The sequence below is a fragment of the Ochotona curzoniae genome, unplaced genomic scaffold, assembly GCF_017591425.1.
Source record: "Ochotona curzoniae isolate NIBS_2020 unplaced genomic scaffold, NIBS_Ocur_1.0 contig_64, whole genome shotgun sequence".
NCBI classification, from domain to species: domain Eukaryota; kingdom Metazoa; phylum Chordata; class Mammalia; order Lagomorpha; family Ochotonidae; genus Ochotona; species Ochotona curzoniae.
In genome coordinates, this window is record NW_024466502.1 from 7,934,834 (window position 1) to 7,962,468 (window position 27,635).

A 27,635-nucleotide genomic window follows, 5' to 3' on the forward strand; every position below is an offset into this window, starting at 1 on the left:
CCATTTGAGGGTATCTTATGAGATTCTTGTGATTTATATTAAGACTTCTGCATTTCCTTTTTCCTTAGTTCTCTGCTCTGCAGTAATTGTTTCATTACCACTTGGCAGAAACCCTAAGCACCCATCTATTGTGTCCTTACGCCTGAAGACACTGCCGCTCCCACACTTGACACTCAGATTAGACTTGGGTGAGAGCCAAGAACCGGCCGCAGTCACAATGTGGATTAGAGAGTGTTGTGCTCAGCAGCGGCAGGTGAGGGCTCTGGCACGAGTTTCAGCCCTAAGTTCTCCGGAAACAGATCAGCTTGTTCCCATGAAGAATGGTATTCTTACCAGTGAGTCATAACCTGGGTGTCTCCCGCAGTGTCACGTGCAGCCCCACAAGTGTGTTTGTGGTTCTCCCAAATGAAACAGAGAAAAGAACATTAAATAATGGCATCAAGCACGTGAGGACGCTGGTGATGGGATCATGTCATCCATGTACACGTTCGTCAAGTCATGGCTTGTTAGTATCCCCAGACTAAAGCCACGCTCTTATCATTTTCAGCTTCGCAAATCCGTTTTCAGCATCAGGGCAAGGAACCTTCTGGAAAAGGAGACGGCAGTCACTAAAATCTTAAGGTAACACCAGCAAGCGTTGATACGTATTTACACACATAAATGGGGTTATATTAAAAAAAAATTGTCTTAAAAAGTAAACTATATTCCTCAGCCTTACCAAGTACTTCCTGTCAGGAAGCAGATTTGAGTAAGGATGTGTTTATAAAGAATGTCAACATGATGTTACTTTCCGAAAAGTAACTTTCCTCTTTTTATGGATTTAAATGTAAATTGTGAACATCTACAAGAGGTAAAAATGTCAAAGCAGATTTTATCTCTATCTAAAGGAGAAAGCACAATCTAAAAGAAAAATTGTGACAGAGTAAGCTTTTTGTGACATGAGGTTTATTCTTCTAGCCGTAACTTACTAAAAATTTGCCAAGACTACAAAGCAGACCCATCTTACAGTATTGAAGACTTAAGTTCAATGCTACTTCCTGTAATATGCCTTGAAATGAAGAGTTAATGAAGAAAATTAAGCTGCCTTTTGAGAGTATCTTATCAGACTGTTAGGATAGGATATATGGGTATAAAAAGCATACACATTTGGAACATTGAGAGGAAATATTATTACACCAACATGCATAAATGACACAGCTAAGCTGTGGGCGCTCAGGTGGGATGTCTGCCAAGGTGAGCAATGGACAAGATCATCCCAGAGGCCTTCTGGGAAAGTAGAGCAAGTGGAAGGAGCTGGTGTCCCGTCTGCCTGATTCCTGTCTGTGAGTAAACATTCAAGCATTTTTCCCGGAACGTACATGACAGTAACTCGGAAACCTACTGAAATAAAACTAAGTGCATGTAATTTTGAAAATGGCTTTACTTTATGACACTCTGAATTTGCGTGCAAAAGAAAGCTCTTATTTGGTTAAGACTGTCTACTGGGAATTCCCTGCATTGGCTGACAGCCATGCGTGGAGTTGGATATGGGTTGATATAGCTCTTAGAACATGAGAATTAAGATTTCTGGGGCCTGTGTGTTATCACTACAGAATGTGGTAGGGCCAACGCAAAAGGTCACGTTGACATTGTTCACAGTGTGTTGACATTGTTCATGTTGAACAGTCTGCCTCCTCCTTGAGGTCGGCTCTGGTCCCTCCATCAGGATCCTAGGGCGAGCTGTCTCAGGAGGCTGGCCTTGAACACCTTGTGGCACGTCCTGATCCTCAGGGCAGCCGTAGCCACACCACACAAGTCTGTGGCTGGGTGTTTCCGAAGTTCCACCCACACCCTGGGAGGAACCCTCTCCCTCAAAGCAGAAGCCGCTACCCCTGGGGAAGCATGGGGTTCTGAGACTGTGTGGAGAATCCCCTGCTGAGTCAGGATCCAGGGACTGCGCATGCTTTCAGCTCACCTGGAGGTCTCCCAAGCAGAAGCTGAATTCACTAGGAAGGAGCTCCCCTCCCTGCAGATGCTCCCTTAGCCCTGCTCTGCTGCTCCTCCTCTTCCAGGATCCCCTTTCCTTCTCCGCTCCTCTCGCTCACTCAGACACCGTGACATGCAACAAGCTGGACTTCAACAGCTTCTCTGGGTGGCACTCAGCTCATGTCACTTCCTCCTAAGAGGGAGGCCTTCCTAGGCAACACCTAACCATTCAACCAGAAGACAATGTTTTTGTAAAATCTAGAAATTCACCAAGCTCAGCATTCAGCCTTAGAAGCTCTACGTCTTTCTCTGGTCTGAAGGTAGAGCTAACAGAGTAAAATCCCGGTCAGTTAAAAGCCCCAACAAAACATCAGCAACAATATACAATGTTATGGAATTAATTGACATAGTATTGAGTAAACAATATGTTAAAGATAATGCAAGTTCAATTCTTCAAAACACATGGGTTGAGACAGTATCAATGACACATTCAAAAATAAACAAACAAACAAACAAAAATTACAGGTTAAATCAAGGCAAACATGTGGTATCTAACCTTTTGGGATTCGCTCATTTCCCTTAGCATTATAGTTTCCAGTTGGGCCCATTTAGCCACAAAGAACTGCATTTTGTTTTTTTTAATAGCTGAGTAGTATTCCATGGAGAAGGTCTCCCCCAAGAAGCCACCGAACTTATCTGGACAATAAGATGCTGGACTTTATGCTAGGTATATGCTTGCAATGAAGGAATCTCAACTGAACTTGAACTGTGGTTATGCAGCAAGGTGGAAGGGCAGTGCCATCTCACGTTCTTTTAATGGAGAAATCAAGTCAGACTCTTTCTGACACATTCGGTGGTTGGGTTGGACTATGAGGACTAACTGAATGGGTACACAGTGCCATCAGCTTGCATGAAATAGATGCTGGGACTCTGCAGCATTCATCCAAAATTCTGTTCAAGCACATACACTGTCATGCCGGAAATGACACCCTGTGTTAATCTCATGTGGGAATGCTCAGTTGCTTGCCGCATGCACAGAAATAACCTCAAAAACGTAACTTATAATGCACAGGAGGAAAAACAAAAACAATTTGTAAGCAAAATTTTACAGATTTTCTGTTCATTAAACCTCCTGGTGTTAAAAGGGCTGAGACGAAATTCTGGTCAACTTACACATGGGTTCCCCAAGACCCTGTGCCCTTTGAAAGCTCACGTCAAGGAAGGAAGGAAAGGTGTACAAGAAGGGTGTGCAGCCCTGGACCTTCAGCACCTGAGCTGACCTCAGTGCCCACCGAAGCTCGGCAAATGCTGGTGGCACCTGCCATTCTTGACTTCACGGGGATTTTCAGGTTGTCCTAGAATTACTGCTCTTACCTTCTCTGAGAGGTGCCTCACCAGGAAGGGAGACATGAGCTGAATTCCAAGTTGGTGTCTGCCATGCTGTGGAGGCAGAGCCGGAGAAAGCAGATACACTGTCAAGTACCTGAGAGGTGGAAGCTGTCCTGGAATAGTAGGGTCTCAAAAAATGCCCTTCTGAAAGCTAACAAAGGCTTGTGAAAAAGAAAGCAAATCCCAGATGTGTGCTTGGGCAGCTGGGCTGGGTCAACAGGCACAATGCTTGATTCTCACTTCTCCCCCCTTCTCCCTGGGAGACAGGGACGGAGAGTAGGTAGGAATCTCTCATTTCAACGGAAGAGCCTCTAAAACCTGGAGCAACTCACCATCTTCCTCCCGTGACCTTGGTGGAGACTGGCCAGCAAGGTCATGGCCAAACTCATTTGCTCAAGAAGAGAGAGTCTTATCTCAGTGAGAGGCCATCACAGCTGCGGTGTGAATGGTGTCTCCAAAGGGTTGGTGAGGGTGGGTATGTTTCAGCGTTGTGTTTGGTTGTGTTGATGGAAGAGTCTGGGACCATCCAGGAACACAGCAGGGAACAGGTGTGCACTGAGGCCAGTGACCAGGAAGAGGTGGCGACACACCTGTTCCTTCTGCTGCCCTCCCTACCCTCCACCCACTGTGGCTCCACATGTCAGCCTTCAGATGCTCAGAGCCCACCCTGTTTTTCATGGTCCTTTTAGATTTGGGTGATTTCTGAGAAAAGAGGAAAAGATCTGGCGACTTTAGACTGAAGTCTTCACCTCTGAAATTTCCTTTGGTTTTTGTATCCCTTGATGTTTTTGGATGATATATTACTTTTCAAAAGTAAATATCACGATTTTTAGCAACAATGTTATAATCTTTGAGGTTGCTGGGCCCTGATGTGCAGGGACTTGACATGGTGAATTGCAGGCGCATTGATGAGCTGAGTGACCTGTTGTCTCCAGGTGTGGTTGGCACTGGCGCAGGATTCTACATATAGTTCAGATGGATGTGTTGGGGGGAAGTCAAGCATGAGGTTGTCTATCTGGACAAGTAAAGTCCTGGTCATGGAGTTGGAGGAGAGCTTGTGATCTCATGTTCAAAGGGATCCTCTTCCCCCAGTGTCCGTCTCCCAGCTGAAACTTGATCATCCACAGCAGGCCCAGCAGAGTGTGCAGTAGACATCTTGGCAGGCAGGAAGCTCCAGCCTGCAGCGTCTGTTAGAGAAAGCTGTGGGACTCAGAGGAGCCAACCTGTTTCTACATCAGCATTTTGGGAAATAGAGATGAATTCTGATTATATCTGAATACGCCATGATGAAAAAGCAGTAGTGGCTTGTTTGTTACAGTGTGTGCTGCTGTGCAGTCGACTCCCGACTCCCTCGGCACACACAGCCACCTGTGGTGCGAGCCCCAAGACACATTCAAAGAGGATGGCTGGTAAAGGATGTTGCACTCCCTGAATCCTAACCTGCAGCATTGCTATCGGATTGCTGATGTCCGGCTCTGCTCCAGCGGGCTTCTTTTCAACTGCAAAAGACCTTTTTGGTGTATAAGAAATAAAAACAAATGGCAGTGTGCTTTCCAAAGCATCGCTGAAGCTTGCTCTCATTCAAAGCTCTGAAATTGAGAAAAAAAAAATGCATTCAGCTAGGCTGATTGAATAGGGAAATGTCAAAGTGAAATAATGAAATGGTTCACATTATTTTGGAAGAGTTCCATCCTGTTGTGTTTTGCAGGAGGACCTCGTCAACAGGGCACTATCTGCATAGCCTTTCTTGTAGCACTCACTCTGTCCGGCATTTTCATTTCAGTGTTGGGCTTTGTGGTGTCATTGTCTTGGTTGTGTATACTAATAAGTTTTCAAAGATCTAAGACCAGTCTTCAGCTGAGTGCTACTTGCTACAAAACACATCCTCAGTGGAGTGTATAGAACCGACTTTATCCTCATTTTGAAAGAATCCTTTTTATCAACTCTTGATAGAACCTTGTACTGGTACCTCCAAATAATTACAGAAAATGCTATCAAAATGTGTGAGTGTTGGTACAGAAAGATTTTTGAAATCTACTCATGTAGTTTTCTCTTTTTCATGAATTCCTTTGTAGGGATTTCGAAGTTTGCACTATAGTGTTTATCTCCATCCTGTCGTCCATGAGATTTTTGAATTAGCATTGTCTACTACTTGAATTTGTATAAAATCACTACACCTATATTAAACTGTGGCATTTTAAGAGTGTGATGAGCTGGGATTTTGTCCTAAGAGTACCACAAGGCATTCATGCTTTTGCTGAAGCGACATTTCTGTAGCATCTTCTGTATCCCAAGCATTCTGCCCTGTTGGTTCTTCCTCCTCTTAACGTGTGGGTTAGCGTAGTCCTTCCGCAGCTTGGCGTGTGCTGTTGTTGTTGTTGTTGTTGTTCTCTGCAGCTTCACCTTCTGGGCACAGCTTGCAAGAGGCCCCAGAGCAGGGGACAGTCCACAGACCTGGAGGCTGACCTGCCACCTCTCCCACAGATGGTGATGGGTGGGTAGAACTGTGAGGAATCTTGCCTTAAGAACATGTACCCTTGAGGTCATGCTTGGGGCTGTCCCCTGTGACAGCAGTAGCATCTAATGACCAACCTTGGCATGCATAACTGGGTTTAAAGGAAACAAAATATTGGGGATTATTGCCCTCAGCACTTTCCTTTTTGACTGTCCAGGGTGCTAGTTGATTTTTCTGCCTCTTAAAAACCCCTGTATGTGAGTAGAAGGACAATTTCAAAATAGCAAAATACAATGGCAGCAGTCTCCCACCCCTGCCATTTATCTGAAGATTTGCTTTCTGCATTTTCGATTAACTGCAGTCAACTGTGGCCTGAAAATATTACATGGAAAATTCTAGAAATAAGCACAAAATCAGTTTCAAATTGCATGTAGTTCTGACAAGTGTGATAACATTGCTTGCTGCCCCGGATGAGTCATAGCTCACTCGCTCCGTCTAGCAGATCTATACCGAGTGTGCTGCTCCCCTGCTGGTCCCGTTGCAGTCACCTCAGTTCTCAGCTGCCATGGCATGCCAGTGCTTTTGTTAAGAAAACCTCATTTTTGCTTAATAATGCTCTACATGTAAGAGCAGTGATGCCAAGTGTAGGAGGCCCCAGAGCAGGGCACATGGAAGGACGTGTACATCCTGGCACTACATGGCAGCCCAGCAGGGCACATAGGAAAAAGCATGGTACAGTTGGCTTCGTGTTCTCCAGATTAAAGTGTCTTAGGACATGGTGTCTGTCACTAAGCTGAGATGATTCTAAATCCACAAATGTATTCTGAAGGTATTTTCTTAGGCCATTTACACCTTGACGTCAACACATAGTATATTTTTGATGGGATGTAATTTTAGATTATTTTTAGATGAATACAAAGGTGATTCTAACTTTGGATTGTTGCCAAACAGGTATGAAAGGATTTTTTTAACTATGCTTTTATTTGTTTATAGCAGCTTTCGAGTCATGCAAAACTGAGCAAAAGTGTAGAGATTTCTTGAGCGCCCCCACTGGGAGCTCGACCTCCCAGTCCGTATCCCCTCTCAGCGTGAGCAGGCTGTGTGGACACATTCAGCCAGGGTCTGTGGCTGGCGTTCGGGTTCAGTCACGGCGCTGCCGGCTCCAGGTGTGAACGGGTGAAGCCCGTCTGCCATCCCAGCACAGTTCAGGGAAGGCGCACTGCTGCTGCTCCTTTTACTGTCCCCATCAGCAAGCACCCGGCTACACATCGCTCACACAGGCAGAGAGGTTTCTATAGCAGCTTAATCCGTAGTTGTCAGAAGCTACAAGAAACTAAGTGAATGAAGCAGAACTGAGCTAGCAAACAGCAAAGGCACAGAGGAAGCATGGATGTGTATTACCAAGCAAAAGCAGCTCCTCTGAAAATGCTGTAAGTCCAGCTAGGTCACATTCTGGGAAAGGTAAAGCCGTGGAAGGGAAGACCCCAGACAAGACCCATCTTTTACTGTTTGATCATGGAGCACAAAGCACTCAGGGATACAGAAGCATAAAATTAGTGTTCACAGAAAAATTGATTAGGGCAGTTTGTGAAACATTCACCTAATGTCACCTCAAGCCTAATAAAAGTTTAATCTTTGCTTTATAATTTATGTATTTCTAAATCAGTGATTAAGTTACTCTAGTTGGACCCCCAGTGAATAGTTAGGATTTAAAACATTTGCTGAATTTAAACAGATCCATCAAAAAATGGATTTGACACAAGTTGATGTTATTTATTTATTTTTGCTTGTAATGCATGCAAAGAGTAAGATCTTCAAAGTTTTCTTAATTTGATTTTCAATTTGCAGTCAGGCTCTGGTTATCTCCCATGCATCTATATTTCTGTCTACGAAAAAATTTTTTTGAAAAAGGCAAGATTGGGAAGAAATAGCCTGCTGTGGCTATTAAAGAGCCCTCTCCATTTACTCAGAATTAGGCTGATTCATAGAGGGACGGGGTATTCACCAGGATACAAATACAGCTTTCCCCCCATCTCAGCAAGAGGCCATTATGGAGGTGCTCCCCCGTCAGCATCAGCGGTGGGCTTGGTGTGGGATGATCAGCTTGCCACTCTAGTGCAGTCAGGTAAGAGCCATTTCCAGGAAGTGCTCATTATCTGGCCTGTTGTACACAGCCATGCAGAGTTTACATAATTACCACGGAAGGACTCTTTTCGTGTTGTCTGCTGATGTGATGACTTTATATTAAGCAGCATCGGCAAATCCCTGAAAAGGCATCACTTTGCGGTGCTCAAGATTTCAGGAAAATCTCTCTGCCATAATGTTCTACAAACTTAGATTGCAGTTCCTTCGGGTGGTAATTGCAGCTAATACCAGAGGAGATCATGCAATCTGACTTTTCTCTGACGAGTGAAAATGCTTTGAAGACCGAAAAGGGTCTCGCTCCTCCTCTCCCTCATTACGGCATGTTCAGGGCTTTCCCACACCCTTGTTCTGGAACATTAAGAAGACGTAGAAACAAAGGCAGGAGTTGAGGACCCCCTGCCACTGTGTCTATAAGCAATGAGTGGTGTTTAAAGGCTAATAAAGATCCAACATGCTCTCTCAGAACTACCATTTTTGGACTGACTTCACAATATTTGAGTTGGCAAGATGTCAAGAAAAATAGAGACAATTTCTTAAGACGTGATTCTCTTCTCTCAGCCTCCACAAAAGATAACATGAACTCATAGATGGCTGTTGTATGTGGGGCAATTGAAATTCCACAGCACAAAGGAAATGCAGGGAGAAGGAGAGAAAAAAAAAAGGAATCAATCTTTCATATTTTTTTTTTTCAAAGAGTTGGCAAGAAACCCAGGGTAATATTTTTGCAACTGGGAGTGTGTGTTTGCTGAAGAATATTCCCACATTCGAATCCTCGTCAGGGGTCCTTGCCTTGTTGTCCTTTCAAAGGTAGAGAGGGCATAGCGTTGACCCCAACTGGGACAAGGAGAATGGCTGCCTGTAATTCTCCTCCGGGGAGCAGGAATAAAGGGATTACATGTGCTGCAGAATGGAGAATTTCCTCACTCACACAAAACAAAAGACTTCATTATTTTTCGCCAGACATTTGAAGCCTTGTGCTTCCAGAAGCCAAGCGGGCAGACCAATTTGGCTTTGTTTTGTTTTGTTTCATATTCATATATATATACACGGGTGAACTAGACCCTGTGACTCCAGGACAAACAAGACCATCCCTGAGGATGACAGTGTGTTTTTCCATATCATTAGCTTTGGGTTTTGTCTAGACAGCAAATAGATGAAGATCTTCCTTCCTGGAAATGTGCTATGTTTCTGTTTGTGAGACCAAAATGTAGCTAAATCCTCCCTAACATTCCCAGGGCACAGAATGGAGCTTACTTGTACCTGCAAGCACTTCTTCCTGTGCGTGAGTTTCTGACTGGCCAAGTCAGCGTGATGATCTAGATGCTTCTAGTTTCTTAGGTGAAATAGAAGACATCTCTGAATTGTAGCACAGCTGGCCAGTAACGTCTCAGAAGACAAGATGCGTGGAGGCCCTGTGACCCAGTGATGGCTAAGCGTTCTGGCTTAGGAAATTGATACGAGTTCAGCTGGCAGGGTGTTTTTGGTTCTGCCTGTATTTGCTCTTAGGTTTCCCAGATAGCTTTCCCATATATGATTTACAAATTTTCATGTTGCAAGAAGTGTCTGGCTTTTCTTTATTACTGTCTTGGGGATTCATCTGTTCTAGGTGTGAGGCCTGTGGCTCTTGAGTGGCACAGAATTCTAACTTGAGAGGATCTAAGATTATTTAAGGTCCCCTTGAAAAAGCATGTGTTAGGCACATGCTGCTTTGTTTGTGATTTTTTTTTCATGCGTCAAAAGCATGAAGTGATCAAAAAACAGATGAAACTATTTGATCTTCACAGAATGTCAAGGTTTATTCACTCAGCAAATAATTATTGAGCACCTACTGTGTATAACAGCTGGGAAGTCACAGCAAGCAGCTCAAAGGACGACCCTACTCTCTCAAAGCTCTTCCAAGCAGAGCTAACACGAGGAGCTGGAAGAGCTAAGAGGATGGCGTAGAGAGACTGCGGTCCCTTCTGCTCCAAGAACAGACTAGAAAGAGAGAGAAGCAGTGGGAAGAGGGGACACACAAGGTTAGCACACTGCACGGAATGCTCCTCTTAGTGAGACCTGTAGCTCTGGGTCCAGCACGGCCTGTGACGTGGTGCCAGTTCAAGTCCCAGCCACTCCACTTCCATTCCAGCTCCCTTTTAATATGGCTGGGAAGGCTGTCAAAAATGGGCCTCTGCCACCCACAAGGGACTCCCAAATAAAGTGTCTGGTTCCTGGCTTGGATTTGGCCCAGCTCTAACCATTGTGGCCATCTGATTGTGAAGCAATGGATAGAAGATCTGTCCTTCTCTCCCTCTTCTCCTCCACTAGCCTCTTTCTATATATGTGTATGTCTCCCCGTCTCTTTACCTTCCCAATAAGTAAATACATATATCTCACAAAGCAAATCCTGCATGGTAGTTTTAACAACAACTATGGTACAGATAAGACAGAGAAGGAGACAATGGCAACTAAAATGCAAATGCCTGCAGTTCCAGAATCCTGTCCCGTTTATGAGCTTGGTGTTGTCCAGTTCCCTGGCGTGATAGTGGGGACGGTGTCATTGTTCCCCACGGTTTGCCTGTGGAGGAAGGGATCCAGGGAAGTCTTGTCATTTAGCTGAGTGCCCACTGGAGTAAGAGCTGGGATCAGAAATGTGCAGTTCTGAGCCCAGTTTTCTGAAGTACTTGTATTCCAGGGTTAGCCGTAACTAATGACAGCAAAATGTCATAGCCTTAAAGCAGTCCCATGAGTCGCAGGTGCCAGTAGCAGTTCACTCCTGTGACAAGTTACATTTCCAGTGCTGTCACGGAGGGTCGACCACCTCATCTCACTTGGCTGACTTCTCAGCATCCATTCATGCCAAGAGATTGTATTGTGCACATCAGCTGACTGGTAGTTCACAGTTGGAGTTACTGTGTCTGCTTATCTATGAGAAAATTGTATTTCTTTTAAAAATGATAAAAAAAACCTCTTATTTCTGTATGCCACTGTACCAATTATATTTGAGACTGTGTAACCTCCTGGGAATTCAGATCACACCCATTTCATGCAACCAACTTTCCACAAACATTATAATTTTCCAAAAAAGTAAAATCTTTGGCATGTCCCCCTAAAAGGTGACAGTGGTTTAGATCTGAGGGTATTTTATTGAAGCAAAAACATTTTATCATGATGTTCTTTCTGCACTTGTTCGATGTCTGGTATCCTCAATGCCAGAGTATCAGGAAATCCCTTTGCTGTGACCCTGTTCCTGTAACTCTCCTAGCCCAGGCTTGCAATGTTATCTCTTCTCAAGTCCTCCTCTTATCTGCCTGGATTTGTTCTGGTACCTGCGTGGAGCGTAATTGGGTCAATCATGTATCTTCTGTAGATTAATGAAAATGCTTGCATCCATAGGAAACTTAATTCATCCGTATTGCCATCTGTTTTTTGTGGGAGCTCATTAACTACAGTGGGTGCAGTGTCTGGAAGAGAAGTTTCCATTTTCATCTTAATAACATCCCACCACTGCACCAGAAGGGCATGAAGCCTTTCGACCCTCCACATGAACTCCCCTCTGCACTGCCTACATGCTGATGTTTTCTAAGCAGTTTTCCAAACAAACATAGCCCTTCGTTTGCAGCTAATAAAGCCTAGTATTTACTTGTGGAGTTTCTTAGATACAAAACCATGGGCATGCTCAGAGGAAAGAATGGGCCATCATGTGATCCAAGAACAGACACGAGACACTGACCAACAAACAGGGGAGCTGTTGGCCCTTTATTCCAGGCCCCAGTGGGACGCAGCACGGGGGAGTAGAGCAAGTGGAGGAGGCAGCCCAGGGTCCCCATGATGTCCTCCTACCCCCAAGGCAAGGTGGATTGACTTTCTTGTGCTCAGACAATGTGGACAGCGGTAGGGAGCTATAGGGCCCCATCCAGAAGATGGGGTACAGGCTTCTGGCAGAGCCCTAACTCTGAGAAACTATGAAGCATACACTCAGCTCGGACTAGAGCTCTGAAATCACCAGTTATGGACTTAGCTGCTCTTCGTTGGAAAGCCTGGAGTAACTGAGCTCTTTGTTCTTGTTTCCATGTTTATCCAGTGTAAGGTCATGCTAGCAGATGGAAAACAGTGCAGAAAATGGGGGAAGGAAATGAAGATGCCTACTTTGGGGCATTGGCCCACAGTAAGAGGGGGCTGTGTTAATAGATGGAGCTGGAAACCAGGCCCTTCCTGCCTGAAATGAGTGGTGCATACAGAGGATAGAGAGTGGGTTATTCATGGGCACAAAGCCCCAGCCAAAAAGTGTTATGGTACTTGCTGAATTCTCTGAAAGATTTGACTCTGAGCCATGGAGAAAAGGGTGACTTCCTTTCTACCAGTCCTTCAGCCAGATAAGGTTGAGTGGAATCAGAGGGGTGGGAGGTTTCCAACATCTGTGGTCTCCATAGAAACCTGCCTGCCTTCTTCAGCCAGAGTAGAAGCAGGCCTTAGCAGGTTATGCAGAGAGACCCCGGGGGCCTGGCCATGCTGCATAGACCTGGGTGCCAGCAAGTGTGGTCAGAGCTCTTCTCCAGCAGGGAGACCCAGGTCTGACCACCCTGAGCAGGTGCGGGACTCAACAGCATCCTGACAGCAGAGCAGACATTCAGACTCCAATGGACCAGATGTAATCGGAGTGGATGTGTTTTTACTTAGGATCTAGAAGTCTCAGCCACTGTTAGGATTAGGGTTAGGGAAGGGTCTTGTGATAAAAGCATTCAAGTTTACTAAGATAGCAGCTGAAGTAGAGTTCTGGTGGTGTGTATCAACAGCAGAGGATCTTGGTATCAGTGCTGAAATAACAGTTCTTCCTCTATGGATTTTCTCATGATATCATGCTTTTCAGTCCATTATTCATAAAGCAATCCTCAATGTACATAAAGAGATTCTGCTTTGCTTTTGTCAGCTCTGCATTTAGAAGTACATCTTTTCGGGTGAAATCATCCTAGTTCTAGAAATAAATATTGTCTTCACGCTGTTAAATCCTGCTTGTTAAGCTAAAACTTGTGACAGTTGGACTTGTTTTCTGGTAACATACTTAGGTCATCGAATTTGCATGATGAGTTCGTGGAACACCACATATACCTGCATCCAAAGCACGTCTGAGTTTTCATACATACACGTGGCATGAAGAAGCTGCTGTTTTAGGAATGGTTGGGGTGTCTGCACCTTTTGTCAAATATCTTAACTTGGAGACAGACGGTCACAATTCCAACCTGTATTTTAGCAAATGTAAAGATGGAGAGATTGTGGAAGCAATGGCGTCCGAGTCGGGATGTCGGACAAATACAGCGTCATCACGTTTGCATTTGACTTCTGTGAGTGACCTTGTAGGACAACTCCCCCACACTGCCTGCAAAGTCCCACAGCTGCTCAGTGACGCTCTCCCCAGCTAGAGAGTGGGGTCCACTCTGACACAGGGTCTTCTGGGCCCCTGATTTGCATTCTTTCCACCGGCCTTCTGCCTCCAGGAAATTCCTCTCATTCTCAGGTGGAGAGAACTCTCTAGAAAAAAAAACCTGTTTTCTCACCCAAATCATCCACACCACAGGTGTTGGGCCACCTAGTTTCTTCACTCATTAGTAAATCGGAAATTAACATCAGCCTGGTGATGGTCTAAAGAAAACATGTTGAGAACCTGAAGAAAGTGGAAACTGGGTTATCAGCCAGCTACAGACTTTGGACTCTTCTCTAGGTAATCACTCCAGATTTTTAGGTTGTGGTAAAAGCGTTGCAGGGAGGGAGAGAGATCACTCCAGACAAGTCTGTCTTTATTAACCGAGCTTGGTTGTGACAGGGCCCACTAGAAATTATCAAATGACAAGTCCATGTGCAATCCAGTCTGAATCAAAACCCTTAGAGGAATAAATGGTAATTTCCTTGTAGCCCCATCCATAAAACTAAAGACCTATGGCCCAGCTCCCTCCAAATATAAATCATCCTAAGCGACATGCAGCAAACAACCTGGACCACTTACAAAGCTGCAGACATTCACCTTTCCCTGGCTTCTCTGTCCACATTCCGTTACTGCTAGGCCTCACCTTTCCTGAAACTCTTGAAATTACACAAATCAAAGGTACAAAGCATCTTAGCATTCACATCTTCACTGACTCGCCCAAGCAGTGAACAGAGGGTGAGGAATACAGACATAAGGGGCCATGTTCAAGGGCTACCTGTCATTGGAGTCTGTTCATGGAAAGCCAGAGAGCAGGCGGATACTGGGGAGGCCAACAGTTGGAGTGCAAGAGCAGGGGAGGGAGACCAAGAGACTGAGCCCCTCCCGATCATTTTCTTGTGAGGGGAGTGGCTTTGCAACGATGCCACAGTGCCCCTTCTTAGGTCACAGGTGGACAGAAAGAACCACATAGGTGGGAAGGAGGGGCTTCCAAGCTTGTGGCCCTGAACTAGCTGCCTAAGTCCACAACAAAAGCAGAAACCACATAACATAAAATGTACAGTCTTCACCATTTTTATCTGTGTGGTTCAGTGGCATTAAGTATATTCACTTCATTATGTGTAATTCCAGCTTCAGTTACTTATCTTAATGGTTCATTTCATGTCTCTAGCTTTTTGCTTTCCTATTTTCTTAAAGTTCTACTAAAATCTCCTTGGAACATTATGTCATCCTTCCCTAGGGCTTTTCTCAGAAACTTTCTCGTTTAAATTTACAGCCAGCATCATAATTGCCAGAGGGTACATCGTGGCCTTGGCTCACAGAATCCTCATAGAAGCTCTGCCAATTTTGGATGGGGGAAGGGAGCAAAGGGCAGGAGGGCGGGGGAGCTTTCAATTCATTCTTCATGTCCTCTCTATAAACCTAACACTTCTGCTTTGCATGTGCTCTTGACACAGCTTAAGATTCATTTTCCTTGATCGTTATGTGTCCCTGGCTGTATTTGGCCCCATCATAGGAGCTGCTGTAAAAATAATAAGAGTAATGAGCGGTTATGTATTATTCATCCCCAGTGTACAAATCGGACATTTATCTTGGGTTTCTTTTTTCTTCTAGAGCTTGCACTCGACAGCGCATGCTGAGTGGATCATTCGAGGGGCAGCCAGCCAAGGAAAGATCAATCCTCAGTGTGCAGCATCATATCCGCCAGGAGCGCAGGTACCTGCTCCGGGAGGATGGGCTACAGGGACACACGGAAAGGGGCTTTTACAGGAAGTGCTCTGCCCATGGGCAATGCCTCCAGCCCTTGCTGGGCAGACAGGCATGTGCTGGGAGCTGGATGTCACCTGCTGACAGTGGCAACAGTGCCACTCATGATCAGAATCAAATTTGTTTTTAAAATTTCAAAAACCTTTCCCTGCATGATGACCAAATTCCCATTTCTAAAATCAGAAGGAACAAGTCTGATTGTGTTGGAGGGGCTGAAAGACATTTGGATGAACTCTAAGCTTTGGCTCGAAATGAAATGGTAGGCATCTGTAACACTGTAACAGAGAAACAGTTGTATTTTATTTATATAGGGGTCATTATGTCATGGTCGTTGCCAAATAGTTGAAACTTGATCTTGAGTTGTGGTTGCCTTAGGTCACTCAGACATGGATCAAACAGCCAGAGGATCAGCAGGGGGAAGTCTCTTGAAACTTTGACTCAAGACGTAAGTCCTCAGCAATGCTTTGAATTTGGGAAGTGTGGTTATTTATGAGAATGTATTTATGTGACTACTTAGAGGTACCGGTGTCTGGATTTTTCTGTCACACCACCATGTCTCCTTCAGATTTCAAACCATAGGGGACCAGCAAGCTCAGGAGACAACCAACAGGGCAGTACCAGAAAGTGTCCATTAACTGCGGGAAAAGCCTGCCATCCCACTCAAAGCACATGACTTCATTAAAACACCTCCACCAGAGTGACCCATCAGCTGCATTGGACTGAACCTTAAAAAGGAATTTAAAGCATGTGTAAGGATTATTGGCATCACTAACTTTGAGTATTCACTAAGTCCCAGATATTCTGTACTGTAGATCCAGTGCCTGTCATTTCCCACATTAGGAAATAAAATTGAATTTTATGTATGAAATGAAAGATTTTTTTTTCTGCCGAAGACCACACAGGACTTACCAAGACTTTTTGTTTTTAGACTCTGATTTTATGTGTATATTTACTTGCTGATTTGCTAAATATTTTTGCCGCACGTGTTTTTTGCTAGCTCATGTGCTAAGTGGTGAGGAGTAGCAAGAAAACAAAGCAAACTCATGGCTCCAGGAGCTTGCATTCTGAGAAAGGAGACAAATGATGAGCAAGTCACTAGAAAGTGGAACTTCTGTTATTTATCTTATTATTTTATGATGTAGTTTCATAGTCTCTGGGATTCGCCCTCCTTCCTCTCTGAGTCCCCTCCCCTCTCCACTGATTTCCCCTATATTATTACAATAGTATAGTTCTTCATAAACAGTCGTAAGTCCATTATTCTGCTATTGAAGGGTAGCCTGACGTTGTATGTAAAGACAGTGGCAGAAAATCCAGCATCCTATTGTCAGGATATATTTAACAGTTTCACTGGAAGTGCATCTTTGATTTGGAAGTAGAGATGCACACTGCACTGTATCCTCACATCTGTGTGTTTCCAGTCCTCACTGCATATTACTATACATCCTATTAAATGAAAAGCCATCAAACAAAATCAACACTAGGAAGAAAAGTAGAAAATTTACAACATGATGTTAAATAACATGCTACTGAATGACCACTGAAGACCAAGAAAATCAAGAACCTTCTCGAAGAAAATGGGACTTCTAGGAGTGCTTTCTCTTTACCTCCCACTGTGCGTATATTGGTGTGACAGCAGTGCTTTGCCAAATGAAAGAACCTAGTATAAATAGGTCAGAGGCAGAGATGTGGGGACAGGTGTTTTAGGACCTGATGGTGCCATGGTTTGGACAGGATTAGTACTCCAACACATGCAGATGTTCAATTCTGAAAGCCAAAGGCTAATGGTAGTAAGAAAGTAGAAACAGCATCCATGATGGTGTGCAACTGGGCCTGTTTGAAGTCTTTCAATCACTAGGGCTATGCCACTAGGAGGTAGTTCTCATCAAAGTATTGATTGTCATAAAAGTCTAGCTGGGCCCGGCAGTTCTCTGCTTCCTGCCCTCACCAGACACTCAGCCAACCAGGGGAGGCTCCCAGCTTGGACCACAAACCTCCAAACCATGAACTAAAATTAATGATTTCTTTTATTAAGTTTGCTTCTCTCAGGTAACTCATTATGGGAACAAAAAGCCAGCTAACACAGACAGTTGATGAAGGCCCATTTTCATTAATGCAGAGATATAAAGGAAAGAACAAACCATGAGAAAAATCCAGAGAAGCCAAGGACAGACTAAGCAGCAGCCACAGTGAGCTATGATTATGTTATAAAAGTTGCACAGTGCATATTTAAGTATCATTTGTGAAGCCTTGTTTCAATATGGGCCTCAGACTGAGCCTGGATATTGTTCCTGAGAAGGCAGATGCGAGAGCTAGCACAGAGTGTGAGCCCAAGCCACAGCCACTGGACTGTTTGGTCTTTTTTCATTTATCCCATACATTTGAAAGAGTTTCTTGAGCATTAACTATAATGCATCTACTTTCGATCTGCAGCAGCTGTCACGGAGACACTTCAAATTGTGGAAAATGGAATTAAAAGATAAGTTTATTTTGGTACACAAAAAATCTGAGACATCTGCATTTTTGTTTTTTTCATAGTACACATTTTCCATGAACTTGTTGAAGACCCTTGTAGTTCAATGTCCCTGTTAAGTGCCTCAGGTAAAACTGAGAACTAGAAGACATCGTTGAAAAGACATTTGGTTTCACCATCACTGTTTGACCTGGTTCTAACTAGTACAGAGCTGGGTTGCCGCTAGGGTACTTAGCATCTGGAAATCCATCCACTCGGACACCATAGAATCAACATGGATAGAGCCTTCACCTCTGTGCTTATTATATGTAGAAATTTCCAAGGTAAAAATTCAAATGTACTTTTCATTCAAAATGCCTTTTTTCAATGTGATTTATAGAAATGTACAACCTACGTAGGAATCAAATTAGAACGTGGCTTTGAAACTATGTGTTGGAATATACATAACAGTGGCTGGTTTAAATAACCTCAGCTGCAGGGACATGCATCTTCAAAGTTTTCTTCCTGTTCTTCCTACAGACCTGGAAGAAAATTCAGCCTCACTCTTCTCCCTAGCAGAATGTCCTGGGGCTCTGGTCACTTCAGTGGAGAGCCATGCGGTTTGCCTTTTCTTGCATCATGGGAGACATCTACATGAGATGTCTCAAGCTTTTCAATTTCTCCAGATGATAGAAGTCTAAGAAATACTTTCTCTGCAGTTTGTCAAGTTGCATGAACATGGGCACCCACGTCATCCCTACACAGTCCACAGGAGGGCGGCAAACCCTGCAGGACTCCTCCCTGCCACCCACAGGCCGTGCGTTCTTCACTCAGCTGCGTGCTCCCTAAGCCTTGCCCACACCACCATCGTGTCTGTCCACCAGGCCTAACCCTCTGGCTGCAGCTGTTCATGGCCTGTGTCCTGCCTTTCTTTCACTCTTGGCTGTGATAACAAACCTCACATGGACATCTACACCAAAGCTGTCCATTTGCAATCATGGTCCGTGGCCTTGTGCCTCTTGCCTGCTGTGTTGTTTTCCCCTGGAATCCCCAACAAACCCTCGCACACTTGCTGCTTCTGCGGACTTTTCATTCTTCACCCCAGCCCGGAGCATCAGTGCTACAAGAACAGGGACTCCTGTCTTTTTGCTTTGTTTCCCCTTGTCCTCAAGAACAATGTCTGGCACATAAGATGACTTCAATACACGCGTGAGGACCTCAAAAAACTTTTGGTGTGATGTAATGAAATGAACAGTTTCAGTGCAAAAGTTTGAAATTATGCATATGTGTGTCTTTTAAAAGTTCATAAAATTGCATATTATTAAAAGTGTATATCTGAATTTTCAAATCTTGCCACCAAAATAAATCTCATTCTAATTCCATTTTCCCATGAGGTATTTGAAGTGCCTTTGGAAGTACTTAAATACTGACATTTTAGAGGAAAAAACCATGTTAACATGATTCTATTAGACTGTACATACTTGTACATAGAAAGTAAAGATTAATTTCAGTGTGTTTTAAAAATAATGTTTCTGGCCTTCAAGATAACTCGTAACACATCTCCTTTTCGTTTCTCTGTAGCATTCCAATACAGTGAGATACAGGAATGCCCAGCGGGAAGACAGTGAGATAAAGATGATACAGGAGAAGAAGGAGCAAGCGGAAATGAAAAGGTACAGGGCCCCGCCACGTCCCCTGGCCAGGGAGCCTGTGGGAGACTGGCGTAGCCCCTCAGCCTCCCTCTCCCGTCACTTCCTCTCCAAGGAAAGTGCAAGAGGAGGAACTGAGGGAGAACCACCCATACTTCGATAAGCCGCTGTTCATCGTGGGCAGGGAGCACCGGTTCCGAAACTTCTGCCGCGTGGTGGTGCGGGCTCGTTTCAATGCGTGAGTGCTCCTTTCAGCCAGGTGCTGGGCCTGGCTGATGCTGACAGTAGGGGGAGGTCATTGCGGGAGGAGGAGGAACATGCACTCCTGATGGAGTCACACGGTGAGCAGAGCCTTCGTTAATCACAGTGCTCCACCTTGCCTGGCCCCGTGCCTGACTAGGTGGGACAAAGATGGCAAAAGCTAGCGCACAGGACACTCTTACAGTAAAGCACTGAACCTTAATTATCCGTGCGTTGGTCACCTGAAACATGTGGATCAGTGTTATCAATGCCAGTATTTATCTTGGAAACATAGAAACAGAGGGGGATTAAAAGACATGGTGAACATCTTCTGTGAGACTTCTAGTTTCTCTATGGGCAAAATACCCCAATTGGGTGTTTGGTTGTTTTTTCTACAATAATATGAAGAAAAGGTAAAGTGATTAGTGCTTCTATTATCAGCTGTTCGGGGGAGAAAGTTTGCTGGCCACTGCCTTTACCTACGAAGGAATATAAAAGATAAGAAACTATTAAGAGAGTGAACTTGGCTTTTTGGACACCTAGCCAAGTTTCACCATCAACCAATGGATGAAATGAATTTTGGTCAAGAATAACTTTAAGTAAATGTCTTTAAAACATTCAGAATTCTAGGAGAGATGTGAAAACTTTCCACTTTTTTAATGTAGTTGGGCCTTCCTCCATGCCGTCTATTAGGTAAATTCATTTCCATGCATGGGCCTATGTTGTAGCAAAGCTGCCTCCTATAAGACCTGCAGCCCACATGGGTGCCAGCTAATGTCCAGGCGGCTCCACTTCCAGTCCAGCTCCCTGCTAATGGCTTGAGAAAAGCAGCAGAGATGGCCCAAATATTTGTGTCCTCTGATACATGGGAGACTCAAATGAAACTCTTGGCTCCTGGCTTCAGCTTGACTCAACCCTGGCTGTTGTGACTACTTGACGGTTGACCCAAGATGGGAGGTCTCTCCTTCTGCCACTGTAACTCTTTCAAATAAATAAGTTTTTTTTAAGAAATGATCTCCACTGTTGGTAGTTACTAGCATATGATAATCACTATCTGAATTAATCCCTCCCAAGATCCACAAGGTGAACTCCTAGCTTCTGGCAGCTCAGAATGTGACTGTTTTTGGAGACTGGCACTTTAAACGGGTGATTAAGGTAAAGTCAGGGTATTAGCATGGGCCCTAATCTGGTGTTACTGCTTTCTGCATGAGAGGAGGAAATACACATACAAGTTGAAGGAAGACCACGGGCCACACACAAGATGTCCAACTAGAGTTGGCTGGGAAAGACTGGCATCAATCCTTCCCTCAAAACTCCCCGAAAGAACAACTTTGCTAACACATTGACTTTGGACCATCTGGAACCCTGAAAAAGTACATTTGCATTGCTTAAATCACTCGGGTCATGATGCCTTGTTACAGCGACTCCAGGGAACTCAGACTCAGGTTCATGAGGTGTTAGAGTCAGAAGGACTCTTGGGGGAACATGCCATGTCCCTTGCACATCCCTTCTTCAGAAAAGGAAGACGTTCAGGTGTGTGCATGAGGAAGGTCCGCTTGGGAATCCCAGCCACTGTGCTGCTGCCTCCTGACCACCAGGCTCTTGTGCTTTCTGCTGTTCTAGAAAGGCTTTTGCGATTTTAAGCACCTGCATGACAATTACTAAACACTTCCCTGTGTTTTTCCAAGGCAGAAGACAGCAGTACACACTTGGTCAGTTCCTGAAGTGGGTTTTCCCAGTGGTTGCCTGTAAACTTCTGATGGCCCACTTCATTTGGAGGTTTGGGGGAGTCTGTCTTTGTCAGCTGTGGAGCTAAAGCTGGTTTTGATGGGGATGACTTTGTTCTACCTGGAAATACACACCACGTCTTTCAGGGGGCTCACCAACAACAGTGAGCAGACTTCCCGCAAGTAACATTTCTGAATGCCTGTTCCCAGAAACTTACCATAGTGCAGTGCAGGCTGAGCAACTCCATTTCACTTAAGGAAAATTTAAATAAATGATTATGGAGAATGTCCTTAACCTGTACTAATGCAAAGTTTCAATTGCATTTTTTAAAATTATCTTTTAATTGAAAGTCAGATTTACAGAAAGACAGAGAAAAGACAGAGACAGAGAGAAAGACCTCCCATCTACTGATTCACTCCCCAAATGGCCGCAATGGCCAGAGCTGAGCCAATTCAAAGCCAGGAGCCAGGAGCTTCTTTCAGGTCTCCTACACTGATGCAGGGTTCTAAAGCTTTGGGCCATCCATGACTGCTTTCCCAGGCCAAAAGCAAGGAGCAGGATGGGAAGTGGAGCAGCTAGGACACAAACCAGTCAGTGTATGGGATCCTGGTGCATTCAAGGCAAGAAATTTAGCCTTTAAGCCACTGCACCAAGCCCCTCAAATGCACATTTTCAAATAAAAGTCAAAATTAAATTTTGTAATAGCCATGCAAGGAAGTGTTGGATGGAGCCAAAACCAAGTATTTTGAGAAATAGAAACTTTTACTTTCCTAAACATCAACTATAATTTTTTTATGTAATGTTCTCTTTCTTCCAAAACTATACACAGTTGATAGATCCCAAAAAGTCAATATATGTAGGATATCAAAGGGCTTGTAAGCATGCGAGGTGTTTGTCTGTACTTTGTGGTCATGTTCTAACATTCTTGCTAGGTTCCAGATTTCATATGCTTTTTCTGCCCACAGATCTAAAACGGACCCTGTCACAGGAGCTGTGAAGAATACAAAGTATCATCAGCTTTAGTAAGCATTACAAACCCAACTATCCCTGCGCATTTGAAGTCCTCATGTACTATTTTGTGTTGCATAAAAATATCAAAACCCCCCTTTATTTCCTTGCTCCAGTAGGATAGTGCTATGAAGTAAATGGTTGGGATTGTGTAAGAAACAAATGCCAGGCATGGTAATGGATCACAGCAGACTTTCCTGGAATGTGTGTGTCTCTTGTTGTTTGCTCTTTGGCAGCGATCTGCTGGGATTGGTCACCTACCTGGACTGGGTCATGATCATCGTCACCATCTGCTCTTGCATTTCCATGATGTTCGAATCCCCCTTTCGAAGAGTCATGCATGCGCCCACCTTGCAGGTACTGCTACTCAACCTCAGCTGAGACCCTGACCTGTGATTGTTCCGGTCCTGTGACCAATGTGCTTTGGCCCATTTCAGATTGCTGAGTATGTCTTTGTGATCTTCATGAGCATCGAGCTTAATCTGAAGATTATGGCAGATGGCTTATTTTTCACTCCAACTGCTGTCATCAGGGACTTTGGGGGAGTGATGGACATATTCATATACCTAGTAAGTCTTTGGTTATTTCCTACATGTAAAATGATCTTATAAAATCTCCTGTATTTTTCAGTACAAGAGTGAGGTGTTTCAGGGATGGTCTCCCAAGGAAACTGTGGAATTTATTTGGACAATAAGATGCTGGACTCCATACGTGGTGCATGCTCGCAATGAAAGAACCGTGACTGGATTTGAACTGTACTACTGCAACAATGTGGAGGAATCCACCATGGGGGAGGGTATGGGGAGGCGAGGGGGAATCCCAGAGCCTATGAAACTGTCAAAAAACGAAATTACAAAAAAGAAAGGGTAAGGTGTTTGAATCCCAGAGGTTTTTAAGTGAATTCTTAAATATACAAGAAGTTCATTATATGGATATAAGACATGTGCATGTAATATCTGAAAAAGCATTTGGCTGTCCGTGGATATTTGTAATAATTACAATTTTGTGTATGAATGAGACATGTATTCATAAAGTCTAAAATGGCACATCTGCTTGACTTCTCACACTTTTGGGGGGATCTTGCATGCAAGAGTCTGCATCGCCTAAGTTATGTGTGATTCTGGAGTCACTTCTCGTTTAAAAGCAGATGAAAGTGACCGTGGTTACATTGTCTCTCCTGATTCTGCGCAGAAAATACCTAAAAGGTGCCCATTCAGCTGTTCGTTCAGTCAGAAAGAAAAGCCACGGAACAGACCCAAATGCTGCTCTATCTCTGTCTAAGAAGGGATGAAGTCCAAGTTCTTACAGGCACAGCAAGGAGAAAGGGGCTGGGGCGGGTGCCCTGTTGCAGATGATTTACAAAACAGTAGACATCTTGATGAAGGCATTTCAAAGATAGAGACCTTGGTAGAGCCTTGAGAGAGGTGACAGAATGCAAGAGTGACATAGATTCCTGGAGGGCTCCCCTGTTTCACTACTGCCTGCAGAAAATGACTTCTCACTGAAGCTCCCGCTGGGTCTAGATTGCGTGCCTTAATTGTTGGTTGTCCCACGTAACAGGTGGAATCTCTGCCAAAGGTCATGGCCAGGTGACTTTCAGCAAACACTGCTAGTGCGGAGAAAGCTGTATAAACTCCAGAGAGATTTTGTTCCCCTCTAGGTGAGTTTGATCTTCCTCTGTTGGATGCCTCAGAATGTGCCCGCTGAGTCCGGAGCTCAGCTCCTGATGGTCCTTCGGTGCCTGCGGCCTCTGCGGATATTCAAACTGGTGCCCCAGATGAGAAAAGTTGTTCGAGAACTTTTCAGCGGCTTCAAGGAAATTTTTTTGGTATGTTTTACCCTTTGTGCCACTTCCCCCTAGTCCATCTTTGTAATGGAGCTAAAGACGCTTGTTTGGCTCTCAAGGTCAACTCTGTAGCTTTGTTAACAACCAGAGTTATATATGTACCAGCAAAAGACAACACACGCTCAAAAATTTTAGCCATGAAAGTTTATCTAATTAGCTAATTCCCTGAACATGTTTTCTTATGAGAAATCCAGCGAATGAAGACTCTAAAGATCCCTGCTGCCTCTATCTCTCTTGCCTTTTTGTCCTAATTTTTACTCTGGGTTAGCTTCCCGTTTGGAAATTATGAAGACTCACCATGATTTACTCCATGAAAGTGTGACTTGATGCATTTAGGCTTACAGTTTTATTCAAACAGTATAAAATTGGTCTCTAGATCTTGTGAACAGTCATCTAAAACAACTTCAGGTGACTTCAGTGTACAGTGATGAATGCTTACAACTGTGATTGAGGGAGAGCATATTCTTTTAAGTTAGGCAAACATTGATTTAAGGTCTTCTAAACCACCGAGCTGAAGATAAAAGAATGAACGAGTCTCGTTGCCTTACAAAAGAATGATCAAAGCATTCCTTTTATTATTGATGCATTCTTCTTGTGCATGAAAAGCATGAGCTAATTTACATAACGTGTTTTGTGTTTTGCTTTCTACAAACACCCCTGGTGAGATGCAGCTGCAGTTGCACTTGAAGCAGTGGTATTTTAAAGGCACTGTGATATTACCAGAGGCATACTGTTACTAATATGTTTTTTTTAAAAGGGGGCATTTAAAAATCCTTGTTTTTCTGTTTTTTTTTTGCATACATCTGTAACAGTGTGACTTGTCAAACAGCTGGGATTGAGGGAAAACAGACTTTTACCTGAGAGTTAATGCAAAGGAAACTTTTGATCACCGATGGGTTTTAGAAGAGAAGTCTGGCCTTTCTCTGTGTCATTTTAGTATGCCTAAATCCCATGTTTGGATTCGTTTTTTTTAGTATTATATTTTTGATACTCTTTACATAGTTAATTAGGGTAAAAAGGTACAAGGGCTATAGGAAAGTGGGTAAGACTATTATTTCCGTACTGTTTCCTTCATATATCTAAGGTGAAGCGAATATTGAGGGAGAAGCCCCACCCAGTCTCCCACCCACCCCAGGTCCCAGATGTGGGGCATTCTCTGAGATTCTTACTCAGGTGGATTTGATAGTTCACCAGTTATGAATCACTGCCAGTCTCGCCACTCCAAGCACGATGAGGTTGTTGAAGAATCCACTGATTGACATAGTCCATCATATAGTCTCCATTTGTCCAGTATTTTGCTGCCAACATATAGCTGAGGTAGTTGATTTACCTGTTCTGTCTTCTGTCTTTTCTTGGTTAGGGTTCTAAGTCCGGTGTTTCGATTGGGGAGATCCCCAAAGAAACTTTGAAATGTTACCAGACCAGATTCTTTTTTTTTTTAAGATTTATTTTTATTATTTTTTTATTGGAAAGGCGGATATACAGAGAGGAGAGACAGAGAGGAAGATCTTCCGTCCGATGATTCACTCCCCAAGTGAGCGCAACGGCTGATGCTATGCCAATCCTTAGCCAGGAGCCTCTTCCAGGTCTCCCACGCGGGTGCAGGGTCCCAAAGCTTTGGGCCGTCCTCAACTGCTTTCCCGGGCCACAGGCAGGGAGCTGGATGGGAAGCGGGGCTGCCGGGATAGAACCGGCACCCATATGGGATCCCGGGCATGCAAGGCGAGGACCTTAACCACTTGCGCCACCGCGCCGGGTCCAAGACCAAATTCTTGTATGTACTAGCAAGTACAGGGCCCAGCACAGTCCATTGGCCCGATCAGCTGGTGGTTGCAATTGCTGGGTTGGTTCTGTTTTCAGTCCCAACTTCCACTGGAACCAATGCGTGTTGCAGTCCAGCCTGGTTCTGCCCAGCACATACTCGGCCCTCACATAAACCAGTGGGAGCTGCAGCCTAGTCAGTGACCCACAATAACCCCCAGCAGGCCTGCCCCTACCCTGGTTTGCCAGTATGTGTAGCAGACTAGTCCAGTCTGCCCCATATCCCATTTGGCTCTCGTACATGTCGATGAGTATTGAAGCTTAGTTCCATCTAACCAGCTCAACTATCCAGCCCTCACGGATGTTGTTGAGTGCCTCTCTGTCTAGCTACTCCAGCCCCTGTCCTAGTTTTTGTGCTCTCCCATGGGAGTGGTAACCCAAGAGGGAGGAGCCCACTATTTCCCTCCCAGGTCTCTCTCACTCCTGGATTATGCGCCTGGAAGTTGGATGGTTTGCTCTGCCTGCCCCTTAGCTCTGTGAGTCTAAATTGTCAGCCAGCAGAGGGCACACGAGCTGACTGACACGTTGGTTTTTCAGGACTGAGTTGTGCGCATCCTCCGTGCACGCACAGCGCGTTCTGCTAACACGCTAGGAAACAAAGCCTCTCTTGCTGTGAGGTATACTCTGCTCATAAAGACATAAATCCATTATGGACAAATGGGCAAAATTCCATGATCTAAATATTTTCCTTTGTTCCCCAGGGCTAAAATGTAAGTGTTGATTTTAAAATCAGATATTCCCAAGCTATATGAAAAATACCTTGTTCTGTTTTCTTACATGAAAAGTTGTACATTTTTATTTCAGAAATGCAAAATATGTTGTTAATTTCCTCCTTCTGGTATTTCAGAAGCTAACTGAATAGAAATGAGGGATTTAATATTCATCCATTTCTTTCAGGTTTCCATTCTTTTGCTGACATTAATGCTTGTTTTTGCAAGCTTTGGAGTTCAGCTTTTTGCTGGAAAGCTGGCGAAGTGCAATGATCCCAACATTATCAGAAGGGTAAGGCATCCCTTTCTATTGTTTAGAATGAAAATTGCAGTCGTTCCGGGTCCGTTAGTAAGCACGTGGGCCAGTGGTGGCCACTGCTGCTCTGAGGTGCCCATCTGGCCAGACCGAGAATTTTCCTGCCGTGAACTTCTCTGTGCTGGAAGCACACAGTGTCCCTGTCCAGCCAGGAAGGTTTATGGGGTTGCAGTGCACCTTGGAGGAGCTGTGGGGATGCGGTATACCTCCGGGCAGCCGTGGGATGTGTTACACCTCCGAGGGACTCTGGGAGGCATGGTACCCCTGTGAGGAGCTGTAGAGGTGTGGCACACCTCCTAGGAGCCTCCTCTTCTCTCCTGTTGAAGTGCCTATCCTATTGAGAGCCTGGGCGTGGTCACCCAAGATTCCAGATGTTTGTGACCATGAGTCTTAGACACCTTCCCTTTAGTTCATGTTCACCTTGACCCTGCCTCATATTATCAAACAGCCCATCAAACAAACAAACAAAATCAAGGGGGCCAAGTCTGTCTCTCACATCTGCTTTTCCTTGGGTCTTTGGGCTCACCTCCTCCCCCGGGACGGCCAGTGCCCGCCTATGCATGCCAGGCTGCCCAGATCCTTTCTCTGTGAGAATCATAGAAAGACCAACAGCAATCCAACTTCAGCACCTTCACCGCAGCCCTTCTCTCTCAGTGCCGCAAAGAGCTGCTCCGTAGCTAGCACACTGCCGCGTGTGCGTTGCTTTCGAATGGGCTGGACAGCTCTCCTCCAGATGTGCTGCACCCTGC

General features: G+C 44.6%; 1 protein-coding gene across 1 annotated transcript in view; it reads left to right on the top strand.

The window, feature by feature from the left end:
* The window catches only part of NALCN (sodium leak channel, non-selective), a 287,262-nt gene that overhangs the window by 224,904 nt on the left and 34,723 nt on the right, over nucleotides 1–27,635 (top strand). Inside the window, exons 18-27 of the mRNA XM_040991012.1 lie at nucleotides 548–621; nucleotides 14,967–15,068; nucleotides 15,495–15,564; nucleotides 19,150–19,241; nucleotides 19,333–19,455; nucleotides 22,151–22,207; nucleotides 22,430–22,550; nucleotides 22,631–22,762; nucleotides 23,854–24,021; nucleotides 26,758–26,862. Of these exons, the coding sequence (XP_040846946.1) occupies nucleotides 548–621; nucleotides 14,967–15,068; nucleotides 15,495–15,564; nucleotides 19,150–19,241; nucleotides 19,333–19,455; nucleotides 22,151–22,207; nucleotides 22,430–22,550; nucleotides 22,631–22,762; nucleotides 23,854–24,021; nucleotides 26,758–26,862 (1,044 nt within the window). The remainder of the gene's footprint in view (nucleotides 1–547; nucleotides 622–14,966; nucleotides 15,069–15,494; nucleotides 15,565–19,149; nucleotides 19,242–19,332; nucleotides 19,456–22,150; nucleotides 22,208–22,429; nucleotides 22,551–22,630; nucleotides 22,763–23,853; nucleotides 24,022–26,757; nucleotides 26,863–27,635) is intronic.